This window comes from Nomascus leucogenys, chromosome 17 (assembly GCF_006542625.1).
Source record: "Nomascus leucogenys isolate Asia chromosome 17, Asia_NLE_v1, whole genome shotgun sequence".
Taxonomy (NCBI): Eukaryota; Metazoa; Chordata; class Mammalia; order Primates; family Hylobatidae; genus Nomascus; species Nomascus leucogenys.
Window position 1 is genome coordinate 20,068,918 of NC_044397.1, and position 12,615 is coordinate 20,081,532.

The following is a 12,615-nucleotide window of genomic DNA, read 5'->3' on the forward strand; positions in this document are numbered from 1 at the left end:
TGAAAGCCATTTAACCTGAGAGTTGTGCTTTCAATTGAGGTCCAGTTAAATGCTGTCTGTTTCCATGATTCTAGAGAAAGGCCTGTGGGTTTGGTCAGCATTATTGCTCAGATAAGCAGCTCTTCCTTTAGGAATAAAGCAGTGCTTATAGCAATCTGCCCTTTATGTAGTGATAAATTACTTTAAATGCTGTATCTCACACTGTTGGAAATTTGTGTTTGGAGACTAGTGAGAGCAGTGGTGGAGTTTGAGAGCTTAATTTGCTTCTTGTTAAGCCACTTAGAGGCTCACATTTAACATGTGAGCCTGTTTTCCTGTGGACTTCAAACACAAGCCACATTGGTTTAGTGCGTTGGTCTACCATTTACCCAAAACTTTTTGTCTCTTTGCGGTTCATATATTAACCTGATAGCCTCAGAATGTTTCTGACATTTAGTCCCTTTTCTGCTCTCACCCCAGCAGTAATCACAAAGGGCATTCTAGGGATCATTGTGAGTGTATCGCAACAGTGACCCTGGATCCACAAGAGGACACTTTTGATTGGGGTTGGTTTAAAATCCTTCCGCAGCCTCTTATGAGAAAGGAAGTGGGTTGATTACATTGTTATCTTCTTCCTTTCAGGCCTGGCAGTCATGCATTCCCAGAGCACCAATCAGCTTGATGTGGGGAACAATCCCCGTGTGGGCACCAAACGCTACATGGCCCCCGAAGTTCTAGATGAAACCATCCAGGTGGATTGTTTCGATTCTTACAAGAGGGTCGATATTTGGGCCTTTGGACTTGTTTTGTGGGAAGTGGCCAGGCGGATGGTGAGCAATGGTAGGTATCTAATCTAATACAATATTGTCTTAATCCAAGTTTTCTTGATCCAGCTACCTTTAAAAGGGCCGAAGGGACTATTGAAATTCACATTGTTCTTTGAATCATACGTGTCAAGTTATAGGCGTTCATATTTGATTTATGGCTGGTAGATGGAGTGTAATGGCTTTTATGTTTGAAATATAGCACAGTAAGTGATGGTTGGAAAACAGTATTTCTGGAAGAGAACAGCCATTCCTTGGTTTTTCTTTGGATTTGTTCCATATTTCTTTTCTTTTAAATTTTTAAAATTGATACATAATACTTGCATTTATGGGCACATGTGATATTTTGATAAATGTATGTAATAATGTAGTGCTCAAATCAGGGCATTTAGGCTGTACATCACCCTGAACATTTATCTTTGTGTTGGGAACATTTCAAATAGTCTCTTCTGGCTATTTTGAAATATATAGTATATTATTGTCAACTATAGTCATGCTACTGTGCTATGGAACATTAGAACCTATTTTTTCCATCCAGCTCTATGTTTATACCCATTAACCAACGTCTTTTCATCCCACTGCCATCCTCACCCCTATTCCCCAACCTTCTCAGCTTCTGGTAACTATCATTCTACTCTCTACCACCATGAGATCAACTTTTTTAGCTCCCACATATGAGTGATAACTGGCTGTATTTATCTTTCTGTATCTGACTGATTTCATTTAACGTAATGTCCTCCAGTTCCATCCATGCTGCTGCAAATGACAGGATTTCATTCTTTTTTTATAGCTGAATACTATTCTATTAATGTATATTTACCACATGTTCTTTATCCATTCATCCATTGATAGCTCTTAGGTTGATTCCATATCTTGTATATTGAGAAGAGTGTTGCAATAAATATGGAAATGTAGCTATCCCTTTGATATACTGATTTTCTTTGTTGTGGATAAATACCCAGTAGTGAGATTGCTGGATCTTATGGTAGCTGTATTTTTAGTTTTTTGAGAAATCTCTATACTGTTTTCTATAATGACCCTATTATTTTATATTCTCACCAACAGTGTATAAGAGTTCACTTTTCTCTGCATTCTCACCAGCATTTGTTATTTTTTGTCTTTTTGATAGTAGTCACTCTAATTGGGGTAAGATGATATCTCATTGTGGTTTTAATTTGCATTTCTCTGATGATTAGTGATGTTGAGAGTTTTTTCATATACCAGGTGGTCATTTATATGACTTCTTTTGAGAAATGTCTATTGAGATCCTTTGCTCATATTTTAATAAAATTATTTTTGTTGTTGTCATTGAGTCGTTTGAGTTCCTTGTATATTCTAGATATTAGCCTCCTGTCAGATGAATAGTTTGCAGATATTTTCTCCCATTCTACAGGTTGTCTTTTTGCTCTATTGATTGTTTCCTTTGTTGTATAGAAGCTTTTAAGTTTAATATAATCTCATTTGTCTATTTTTGTTTTTGTTGCCTGTGCTTTAGAGGTCTTAGCCATAAAATCTTTGCCTAGACCAATGTCATCAAGTGCTTCCCTTGTGCTTTCTTCTAGTATTTTTATAGTTTGGGGTCTTACATTTAAGTCTTTAATTGTTTTTGAGTTGATTTTCTTTTTTTTTTTTCTGGTGGTTTTTTTTTTTTTTTGAGAGAGAGTCTCGCTGTGTCACCCAGGCTGGAGTGCAGTGGCGCCATCTTGGCTGACTGCAACCTCCACCTCTGGGGTTCAAGCTTTCTGTGTAGCTGGGATTACAGGTGTGCGCCACCACACCCAGCCAATTTTTTGTGTTTTTAGTGGAGACAGGGATTCACCATGTTGGCCAGGCGAGTCTCAAACTCCAGACCTCATGATCCACCCACCTTGGCCTCCAAGAGTGCTGGGATTACAGGCGTGAGCCACCACACCTGGCCAAGTTGATTTTCTTATATGGTAGGAGATAGGAGTCTGATTTCATTCTTCTGCATATGGCTATCTGGTTCTCCCAGCATCATTTATTGAAGAGGGTATCCTTTCCCCAAATTACGTTCTTGGTGACTTTGTTGAAAATCATTTGGCTGTAAATACGTGGATTTATTTCTGGTTTCACTATTCTGTTCTGTTAGTTTATGTCTCTGTTTTTATACCAATACCATGCTGTTTTGTCTACTATAATTTCATGTAATATATTTTGAAGTCAGGTAGTGTGATGCCTCCAGCTTTGCTCTTTTTGCTCAGTATTGCTTTGGCTTATTTGGAGTCTTTTGTGTATTCATACAAATTTTAAGGATTGTTTTCTCTCTATGAAGAATGTCATTTGTATTTTGATAGAGTTTGCATTGAATCTAGGCTGCTTTGGGTAGTATGGTCATTTCAACATATTTATTCCTCCAGTTCATGAGCATGGGATGTCTTTCTATTTGTTTGTGTCCTCTTCAACTTTTTTCATTAGTAGTTTTTCTTATAGAGGTTTTTTACCTCATTGGTTAAATTAATTCTTAGTTTTTTTTTTTGGTAGCCATTGTAAATGGGATTGCCTTCTTGATTTCTTTTTCAGCCGGTTTCTTATTAGTATATAGAAACAGTACTGATTTTCATGTGTTGATTTTTGTAACCTGTAACTTTACTGAACTTACCAGTTCTAAGATATTTTGGTGAGTTTTAGGTTTTTCTAGATAAAAGATTATGTCACCTGCAAAGAGGGACAATTTGACTTCCCTTTTTCCATACTGAATATATTTTATTTATTTGTCTTGCTTGGTTGCTGTGGCTAGGACTTCTAGTACTATTTTGAATAAGAATGGTGAAAGTAGGCATTCTTGTCTTGTTCCAGTTCTTAGAGAAAGGCTTTCAGCTTTTCCCCATTCAGTATAAATTTACCTGTGAGTTTGTTGCATATGGCCCTTATTATGTTGAAGTATGTATATTCCTTCTATACCTGCTTTGTTGAGTTTATATCATGAAGGGATGTTGAATAGATGCAGAACTTTTTCTGCATCTATTGAGATGATGATAAGGTTTTTGTCTTTGATTCTATTGATGTGATGTATCACATTAATTGATTTGCATATGTTGAACCTTCCTTGCATCCCAAGAATAAATCCCACTTGATCATGATGTGTTATCTTTTTGATGTGTTGTTGGATTCAGTTTGCTTGTGTTGTGTTTAAGATTTTTGCATCTATGTTCATTAGGGATATTGGCCTGTAGTTTTTTTTTTTGTTGTGGTTTCCTTGTCTGGTTTGGCATCAGGGTAATTCTGGACTCAGAATGAGTTAGGGCAATTCAGTCCTCTTCAATTTTTTGGAATAGTTTAAGAAGAATTGCTGTTAGTTCTATTTAAGTTTGGAAGAATTCAGCAGTAAAGCCATTCAGTCCTGAGGTTTTCTTTGTGGGGATACTTTTTATTACTGACTCTATCTTGTTATTCATAGTCTGTTCAGTTTTTAAATTTTCTTTTGGTTCCATCTTGGTAGATTATATCCATTTCCTCTAGGTTTTCCAATTTGTTTTCTAATAATTTCTGATGATTTTTGTATTCTTGTGGTGTCAGCTGTAATCTTTTTTGTTTCTGATTTTATTTACTTGAGTCTTCTCTCCCTGTTTCTTGGTTAGCGTAGTTAACAGTTTATCAGTTTTGTTTACCTTTCCAACAAACTAACTTTTTATTTCATTAATCCTTTGTATGATTACTTTTTGGTCTCTATTTTGTTTAGTTTTGCTATGACCTTTCTTATTCTATTAATTTTGGGTTTGATTTGTTCTTGCTTTTCTAGTCCTTGAGGCCCATCTTTAGATTCTTTATTTGGAATCTTTCAACTTTTCTGATGTAGGTATTTATTGCTACAGACTTCCCTGTTACCACTTCTTTTGTTGTATCCCTTTGGCTTTGGTATGTTATGTTTCCGTTTTTATTTGTTTCAAGAATTTTTTTATTTCCTTCTTAATTTCTTCATTGACCCAGTGGTTGTTCAGGAGCGTGTTTTTAAATTTCCATGTGTTTGTACAGTTTCCAGAGTTTCTCTTGTTATTGATTTCTAGTTTTATTCCATTTGTTGAGACTTGTTTTGTGGCCTAACATATGGTCTATTCATGTGCTGATGAGAATAATGCGTATTCTGTAGCTGTTGGATAAAATGTTCTGTAAATGCCTGTTAGGTCCATTTGGTCTAAAGTACATTTTTAAATCCAATGTTTCTTGGATTTTCTGTCTAGATGATCTGTTCAGTGCTAAGAGTAGGATGTTGAAGTCCCCAACTGTTATCGTGTTGGAGTCTATTTGTCTCTTTAGGTTTAATAATATTTGCTTTGTATAAAAATGCTCCAGTGTTGGGTGCATATATATCTAGAATCGTGATATTCTCTCTCCTTTTATCATTATACAGTTGACCTTGCACATCGCAGGTGTGAACTGCATGATTTTTTCAACCACACGTGAACAACAACAACAAAAATACAGTGTTTGTGGGATGCAAAACTGAGTATATAGAGGGCCTACTTTTTGTATCTGTGGGTTTCACAGGACCAACTGTGGTATTGAGTATGTATGTATTTTGATTTAGACTGGGGTCCTGGAACCAATCTTCTGTGTAAACTGAGGGACCACAGTGTACTGACCTTTTTTGGTCTTTTTTTACAGTTTTTGGCTTAATGTCTGTTTTATCTGATAGAAGTATAGCTACTTCTGCTTGCTTTTGGTTTTCATTTGCATGGAATATCTTTTTTTATCCCTTCACTTTCAGTCTATATGTGCCTTTACAGGTGAGGTGGGTTTCTTGTAGACATCATGTAGTTGGGTCTTGTTTTTAATCTATTTAACCAGTCTATATTTTTTAACTGGAGGGATTTAATCTGTTTACATTCAAAATTATTATTTATAGGTGAGGACTTATTTCTGCCTTTTTGTTAATCGTGTTCTGGTTGTTTTGTATATCCTTCATTTCTTCTTCTTTTACTGTTTGTGTTTTTGTGTGTGTGTGTTTGTATATTTTCTCCTTAAATTTGAATTTTTTCTCTTTCTTATTTTTGTGTCTGCTCTACCAGTGTTTTATGCTTTCATGTCTTTTTGTGATGGCATATATCACCCAGATATAGTATTTCCTTATGTGTTTCTTGTAGGGCCAGTCTAGTGATGATAAATTCCCTCAGTTTTTGCTTATCTGGGAAATACCTTATTTTTCCTTCATTTAGCAAGGATAGCTTTGTGTTGAGTATAGTATTCGTGGCTGACAGTTTTGTTTTTTCTTTTAACATTTGAATATGTCATCCCATTCTCTCTTGGCCCATGAGATTTCCAGTGAGAAATCCACTGTTAGTCTGATGGAAGTCTTTTATATATGACTTGATGCTTTTCTCTTGCTGTTTTTAGAATTTTCTCTTTGTCATTGACTTTAAAAGTTTGACTATAATGTGCCTTGGACAATACCGTTTTGGGCTGAATCTTTTTGGGAATCTTTGAGCTTCCTATATGTGGATGTCTATACATCTCTTGAAAGATGTGGGAAATTTCAGCTTTTTTGGTGGGGGTAGGGATAAGTTTTCTATGCCTTTGCCCATTTATTTTCCTTCTGGAAAATCCAAAATTTGAATATTTGGTTGTATAATGATGTCCCATATATCATGTAGGCTTTGTTCATTCCTCTTTGGTCGAGTGTTTGTTTGTTTGACTGGTTATTTCAAAAGACATGTTTTCAAGTTCAGAAATCTTTCTTCTGATTGATTTAGTCTCTGGATTGCATTTTTAAATTTCCATTCAGGTTGCTGTGAGTGCCATTAATTCATTCTTTTTATGGGTGAGTAGTATTCTAATTTTATATATATATATATAATACGTGTAGATAGATAGATAGATAGATAGATAGATAGATAGATAGATAGACAGATAAGATATCTCACAATTTCTTATCCACTTGTTGATTCATGGGCATTTGGGCTAGTTCCATATTTTTGCAATTGCAAACTGTGCTGCTGTAAATGTGTGTGGAAGTATCTTCTTCGTATAGTGACTTCTTTTCCTCTGGGTACTCAGTAGTGGAATTGCTGAATCAAATTGTAGTTCTACTTTTAGTTCTTTAAGGAATCTCCACAGTGTTTTCCATAGTGCTTGTACTAGTTTACATTCCCACTAGCAGTGTAGAAGTGTTTCCTTTGCACCGCATCCACGCCAACATCTGTTATTTTTTGATTTTTTGATTATGGCCATTCTTGCATGAGTAAGTTGGTATCACATTGTGGTTTTGATTTGCATTTCCCCGATCATTAGAGATGTTGAGTGTTTTTAAAATATGTTCGTTGACCATTTGTATATCTTCTTTTGAGAATTGTCTATTCATGTCCTTAGCCCACTTTTTGATGAAGTTGTTTTTTTCTTGCTAATTTGTTTGAGTTCCTTATAGATTCTGAATAATAGTCCTTTGTCGGATGTATAGATTGTGAAGATTTTCTCCCACTCTGTGGGGTGTCTGTTTACCCTGCTGACTGTTCCTTTTGCTGTGCAGAAGCTCTTTAGTTTAATTAAGTCCCACCTATTTATCTTTGTTTTTATTGCATTGGCTTTTGGGTTCTTGGTCATGAAGTCTTTTCCTAAGCCAATGTCTAAAGGGTTTTTCCAATGTTATCTTCTAGAATGTTTATGTTTCAGATCTTAGATTTAAGTCCTTGATCCATCTTAAGTTGATTTTTATATAAGGTGAAGGATGAGGATCCAGTTTCATTCTCCTACATGGGGCTTGCCAGTTATCCCAGCACCATTTGTTGAATAGGACATCCTTCCCCACTTTATGTTTTTGTTTGCTGTGTCAAAGATCAGTTGGCTGTTAGGTATTTGGGTTTATTTCTGGGTTCTCTATTCTGTTCCATTGGTCTGTGTGCCTATTTTTATACCAGTACCATGCTGTTTTGGTGACTATGGCCTTACAGTATAGTTTGAAGTCAGGTAATATATTATTTCCAGATATTTTCCTTTTGCTTAGTCTTGCTTTGGCTATGCAGGCTCTTTTTTTGGTTCCATATAAATTTTAGGATTGCTTTTTCTAGTTCTGTGAAGAATGACGGTGGTATTTTTATGGGAATTTCATTGAATTTGTAGATTGCTTTTGGCATTATGGTCACTTTCACAATATTGATTCTACCCATTCATGAGCATGGGATATGTTTCCATTTGTTTGTGTCATCTATGATTTCTTTCAGCAGTGTCTTATAGTTTTCCTTGTAGAGGTCTTCCGCTTCCTTGGTTAGGTATATTCCTAAGTATCGTATCGTATCGTATCGTATCGTATCGTATCGTATCGTATCGTATCGTATCGTATCGTATCGCATCGCATTATTTGCAGCTGTTGTAAAAGGGATTGAGTTCTTGATTTGATTCTCAGCTTGGTTGCTGTTGGTGTATAGCAGAACTATTGATCTGTGTACGTTAATTTTGCACCCAGAAACTTTGGTAAGTTCTTTTATCAGTTATAGGAGCTTTTTGGAGGAGTCTTTAGGGTTTTCTAGGTATACGGTTATATCATCAGCAAACAGTGACAGTTAGACTTCCTCTTTACCAATTTGCACGCCCTTTATTTCTTTGTCTTGTCTGATTGCTCTGGCTAGGACTTCCAGTATTATGTTGAATAGAAGTGGTGAGAGTGGACATCCTTATCTTGTTACAATTCTCAGAGGGAATGCTTTCAACTTTTTCCCTGTTCAGTATAATGTTGGCTGTAGGTTTGTCGTAGATGACTTTTATTACATTGAGGTATGTTCCTTGTATGCCAATTTTGCTAAGGGTTTTAATCATGAAGGGATGATGGATTTTATCAAATGCTTTTTCTGCATCTATTGAGATCATGTGATTTTTGTGTTTATTTCTGTTTATGTGGTGTATCACATTTATTGACTTGCATATGTTAAACTATCCCTGCATCCCTGGTATGAAACCCACTTGATCATGGTGGATTGTTTTTTTGATATGGTGTGGTACTTGGTTAGCTAGTGTTTTGTTAAGGATGTTTGCATCTATGTTCATCAGAGGTATTGGTCTGTACTTTTCTTTTTTTGTTATGTTCTTTCCTGGTTTTGGTATTAGGGTGATACTGGCTTTATAGAATGATTTAGAGAAGATTCTTTCTCTATCTTGCAGAATATTGTCAGTAAGATTGGTACCAATTCTTCTTTGAATGTCTGATAGAATTCAGCTGTGAATTCATCTGGTCCTGGACTTTTTTTTCATTGGTAATTTTTTCAATTACCATTTCAATCTTGCTGCTTGTTATTGGTTGTTCAGGGTTTCTAATTCTTCCTGGTTTAAGCTAGGAGGGTTGTATATTTCCAGGAATTTATCTATCTCCTCTAGGTTTTCTAGTTTATGCACGTTAAGGTATTACAGTAGCCTTGAATGATCTTTTGTATTTCTGTGGTGTTGGTTGTAGTATTTCCCATTTCGTTTCTAATTGAGCTTATTTGGATCTTCTCTCTTGTCTTCTTGGTTAATCTTGCTAATGGTCTATCACTTTTATTTATCTTTTCAGAGAACCAGCTTTTTGTTTCATTTATCCTTTGTATTTTTTGTTTCAATTTCATTTAGTTCTGCTCTGATCTTGGTTATTTCTTTCCTTCTGCTGGGTTTGAGTTTGGTTTGTTCTTGTTTCTCTGGTTCCTTGAGGTGTGGCCTTAGATTGCCTATTTGTGCTCTTTCAGATGTTTTGATGTATGCATTTTAAGGCTATGAACTTTCCTCTTAGCACTGCCTTTGCTGTATTCTAGAGGTTTTATTAGGTTGTGTCACTATTATCATTCAGTTCAAAGAAATGTTTAATTTACATCTTGATTTCATTGTTGACCCAGTGATCATTTTGGAGCAGGCGATTTAATTTCCATCTATTTGCATGGTTTTGAAGGTTCCTTTTGGAGTTGATTTCCAATTTTATTTCACTGTGGTCTGAGAGAATACTTGATGTAATTTCAGTTTTCTTTAGTTTATTGAGACTTGTTTTGTGACCTATCATATGGTCTATCTTGGAGAAAGTTCCGTGCGTTGATGAATAGAATGTATATTCTGTGGTTGTTGGGTGAATGTTCTGTAAATACCTGTTAAGTCCATTTGTTCTAGGGTATAGTTTAAATCCAGTGTTTCTTTCTTGTCTTTCTGTCTTGACCTGTCTAGTGCTGTTAGTGGAGTATTGAAGTCCCCCACTATTATTGTATTGCGCTCTATCTCATTTCTTAGGTCTAGTAATAATTGTTTTATAAATTTACTAGCTCCAGTGTTAGGTGCATATATATTTAGGATTGTGATATTTTCCTGCTGGACAAGGCTTTTTTTTTTTTTTTGAGATGGAGTCTCGCTCTGTCGCCCAGGCTGGAGTACAGTGATGCGATCTTGGCTCACTGCAACCTCCACCTCCCAGATTCAAGCGATTCTCCTGCCTCAGCCAGCTGAGTAGCTGGGATTAGAGGAGCCCACCACCACGCCCAGCTAATTTTTGTATTTTTAGGAGAGATGGGATTTCACCATTTTGGCCAGGCCGGTCTCAAACTCCTGACCTCGTGATCTGCCCGCCTCGGCCTCCCAAAGTGTTGGGATTACAGGTGTGAACCACCATGCCCGGCTGGCAAGGCCTTTTATCTTTATTTAGTGTTCCTCTTGTCTTTTTTAAATGATGTCGCTTTAAAGTTTGTTTTGTCTGATATAAGAATAGCAACCCCTGCTTGCTATTGGTGTCCATTTGCATGGAATATCTTTTCAACCCCTTTACCTTAAGTTTATTTGAGTCCTTATGTGTTAGGTGAGTCTCTTGAAGGCAGCAGATAGTTGCTTGGTGAATTCTTATCTATTCTGCAATTCTGTATCTTTTCAGTGGAGCATTTAGGCCATTTACATTCAACGTTAGTATTGAGATATGAGATGCTATTCCTATTCATCATGCTGTTGCCTGAATACCTTGGTTTTTTAAAAATGCATTTATGGTATTTTTTTGTTTTATAGGTCCCGTGAGATTCATGCTTTAAAGAGGTTCCGTTTTGATGTGTTTCCAGGATTTGTTTCAAGATTTAGAGCTCCTTTTAGAAGTTCTCGTTAGTACTGGCTTGGTAGTAGCGAATTCTGTCAGCATTTGTTTATCTGAAAAAGACCGAATCTTTCCTTCATTTATCAATCTTAGTTTTAAGGGATACAAAATTCTTGGCTCATAATTGTTTTGTTTAAGGAGGCTGAAGATAGGGCCCCAATCCCTTCTAGCTTGTGGGGTCTCTGCTGAGAAATCTTCTGTTAATCTGATAGGACTTGTATCATTTTTTGAATTTCCTTAAGTTGGACTTCACCTTTCTCCGGTGCCTCCTTGATTAGCTTAATAATCGACCTTCTGAATTCTTTTTCTGGCAATTCAGGGATTTCTTCTTCTTGGTTTGGATCCAGTGCTGGTGTGAGCTAGTGTGATTTTTGGAGGTTGTTAAGAACCTTGTTTTGTCATATTACTAGAATTGTTTTTCTGATTCCTTCTCATTTGGATAGGCTATGTCAGAGGGAAGGTCTGGGGCTCAAGGCTGCTGTTCAGATTCTTTTGTCCCACAGGGTGCTCTCTTTATGTAGTACTACTCTCCCCCTTTTCCTAGGGATGTGGCTTTCTGAGATCCGAACTGTAGTGATTATTATTTCTCTTCTGGATCTAGCCACCCACACAGGGCTACCAGTATCCAGGGTGGTACTGGGGGGTGTCTGCACAGAGTCCTGTGATGTGACCTGTCTTCAGGTCTCTCAACCATGGATACTGGCACCTGCTGTGGTGGATGCGGCAGGGGAGTGAAATGGACTCTGTGAAGGTCCTTAGTTGTAGTTGTTTGATGTGCAGGTTGGCCTCCTGCCAGGAGGTGGCGCTTTCAGGAGAGCATTAGCTGTGGTAGTATAGGGGAGGATCAGGTGGTGGGCAGGGCCATAGAACTCCCAAGAGAATATGACCTTTATCTTCAGCTACCAGGATGAGTAGAGAAAGACCATCAGGTAGGCGCAGGGTTAGGCATATCTGAGCTCAGACTCCTTGGGTGGGGCTTGCTGTGGCTGCTGTGGGGAATGGAGTTGTGGTTCCCATGTCAGTGGAGTTATGTTCCCAGCATTATGGCTGCCTCTTTTGTGTCATGCAGGTTGTCAGGGAAGTAGGGGAAAGCCAGCAGTTACAGGCCTTACCCAGTTCCCACACAACCCAAAAGGCCTGTCTCACTCCCACCATGCTCTCCACCCCCTCAACAGTACCAAGTTTGTTTCCAGGCAGTGGGCCAGCAGGGCTGAGAACTTGCTCCAGGCTACCAGCTTCCCGGCAGAGAAAGCAAGCAGGGCTTGCACGCCTTCCCACCTGTCACGTCTGGACACCGGATTCATGCCCTCCCCTGAGTTCGGGCAAGGAAACTTTGCATTTGGTTAGAATTTTTACAAAGTTCAGCTGGAGGTTTCCATGTCGCTGTGGTCTTTTCCCAGTTCCTCCGGCAGCGCTTCCCAAGGACCACTGTAAGACAAGTCAGAAATGGCTTCCCTGGGGACCAAGAGAGCCCACAGGGCATTTGCCGCTGCCTCCTGTGCCCTTGTATTTCATTCAGCTGTCTAAATTGTCTCAGCTCCAGGTAAGGTCAAATCCTTCTTCCATAATCTGGACCTTCAGGTTCCCTAGTGAGGGTATGTGTTTGGGGGTGGACAGTCAGTCCTCCTTTCCCACTTTCAGTTTGGGCACTCAGAGTATTTGGGCTGTCTCCAGGTCCTGCAGGAGCAATCCACTTCCTTCAAAGGGTCCGTTGATTCTTTCAGCTTTCCTGGTATATTCCTGGAGTAGTTATTGGAGCAAAGGTTTATGGTGCGAGTC

At 37.8% G+C, this 12,615-nt stretch overlaps 1 protein-coding gene across 4 annotated transcripts in view; it reads left to right on the forward strand.

Moving 5' to 3' along the window:
- The window catches only part of ACVR1 (activin A receptor type 1), a 141,346-nt gene that overhangs the window by 114,169 nt on the left and 14,562 nt on the right, over positions 1 to 12,615 (forward strand). For all 4 annotated transcript variants that reach the window (XM_003266138.3, XM_030796491.1, XM_030796489.1 and 1 more), the window contains one exon: positions 622 to 819. In XM_003266138.3, the coding sequence (XP_003266186.1) occupies positions 622 to 819 (198 nt within the window). The remainder of the gene's footprint in view (positions 1 to 621; positions 820 to 12,615) is intronic.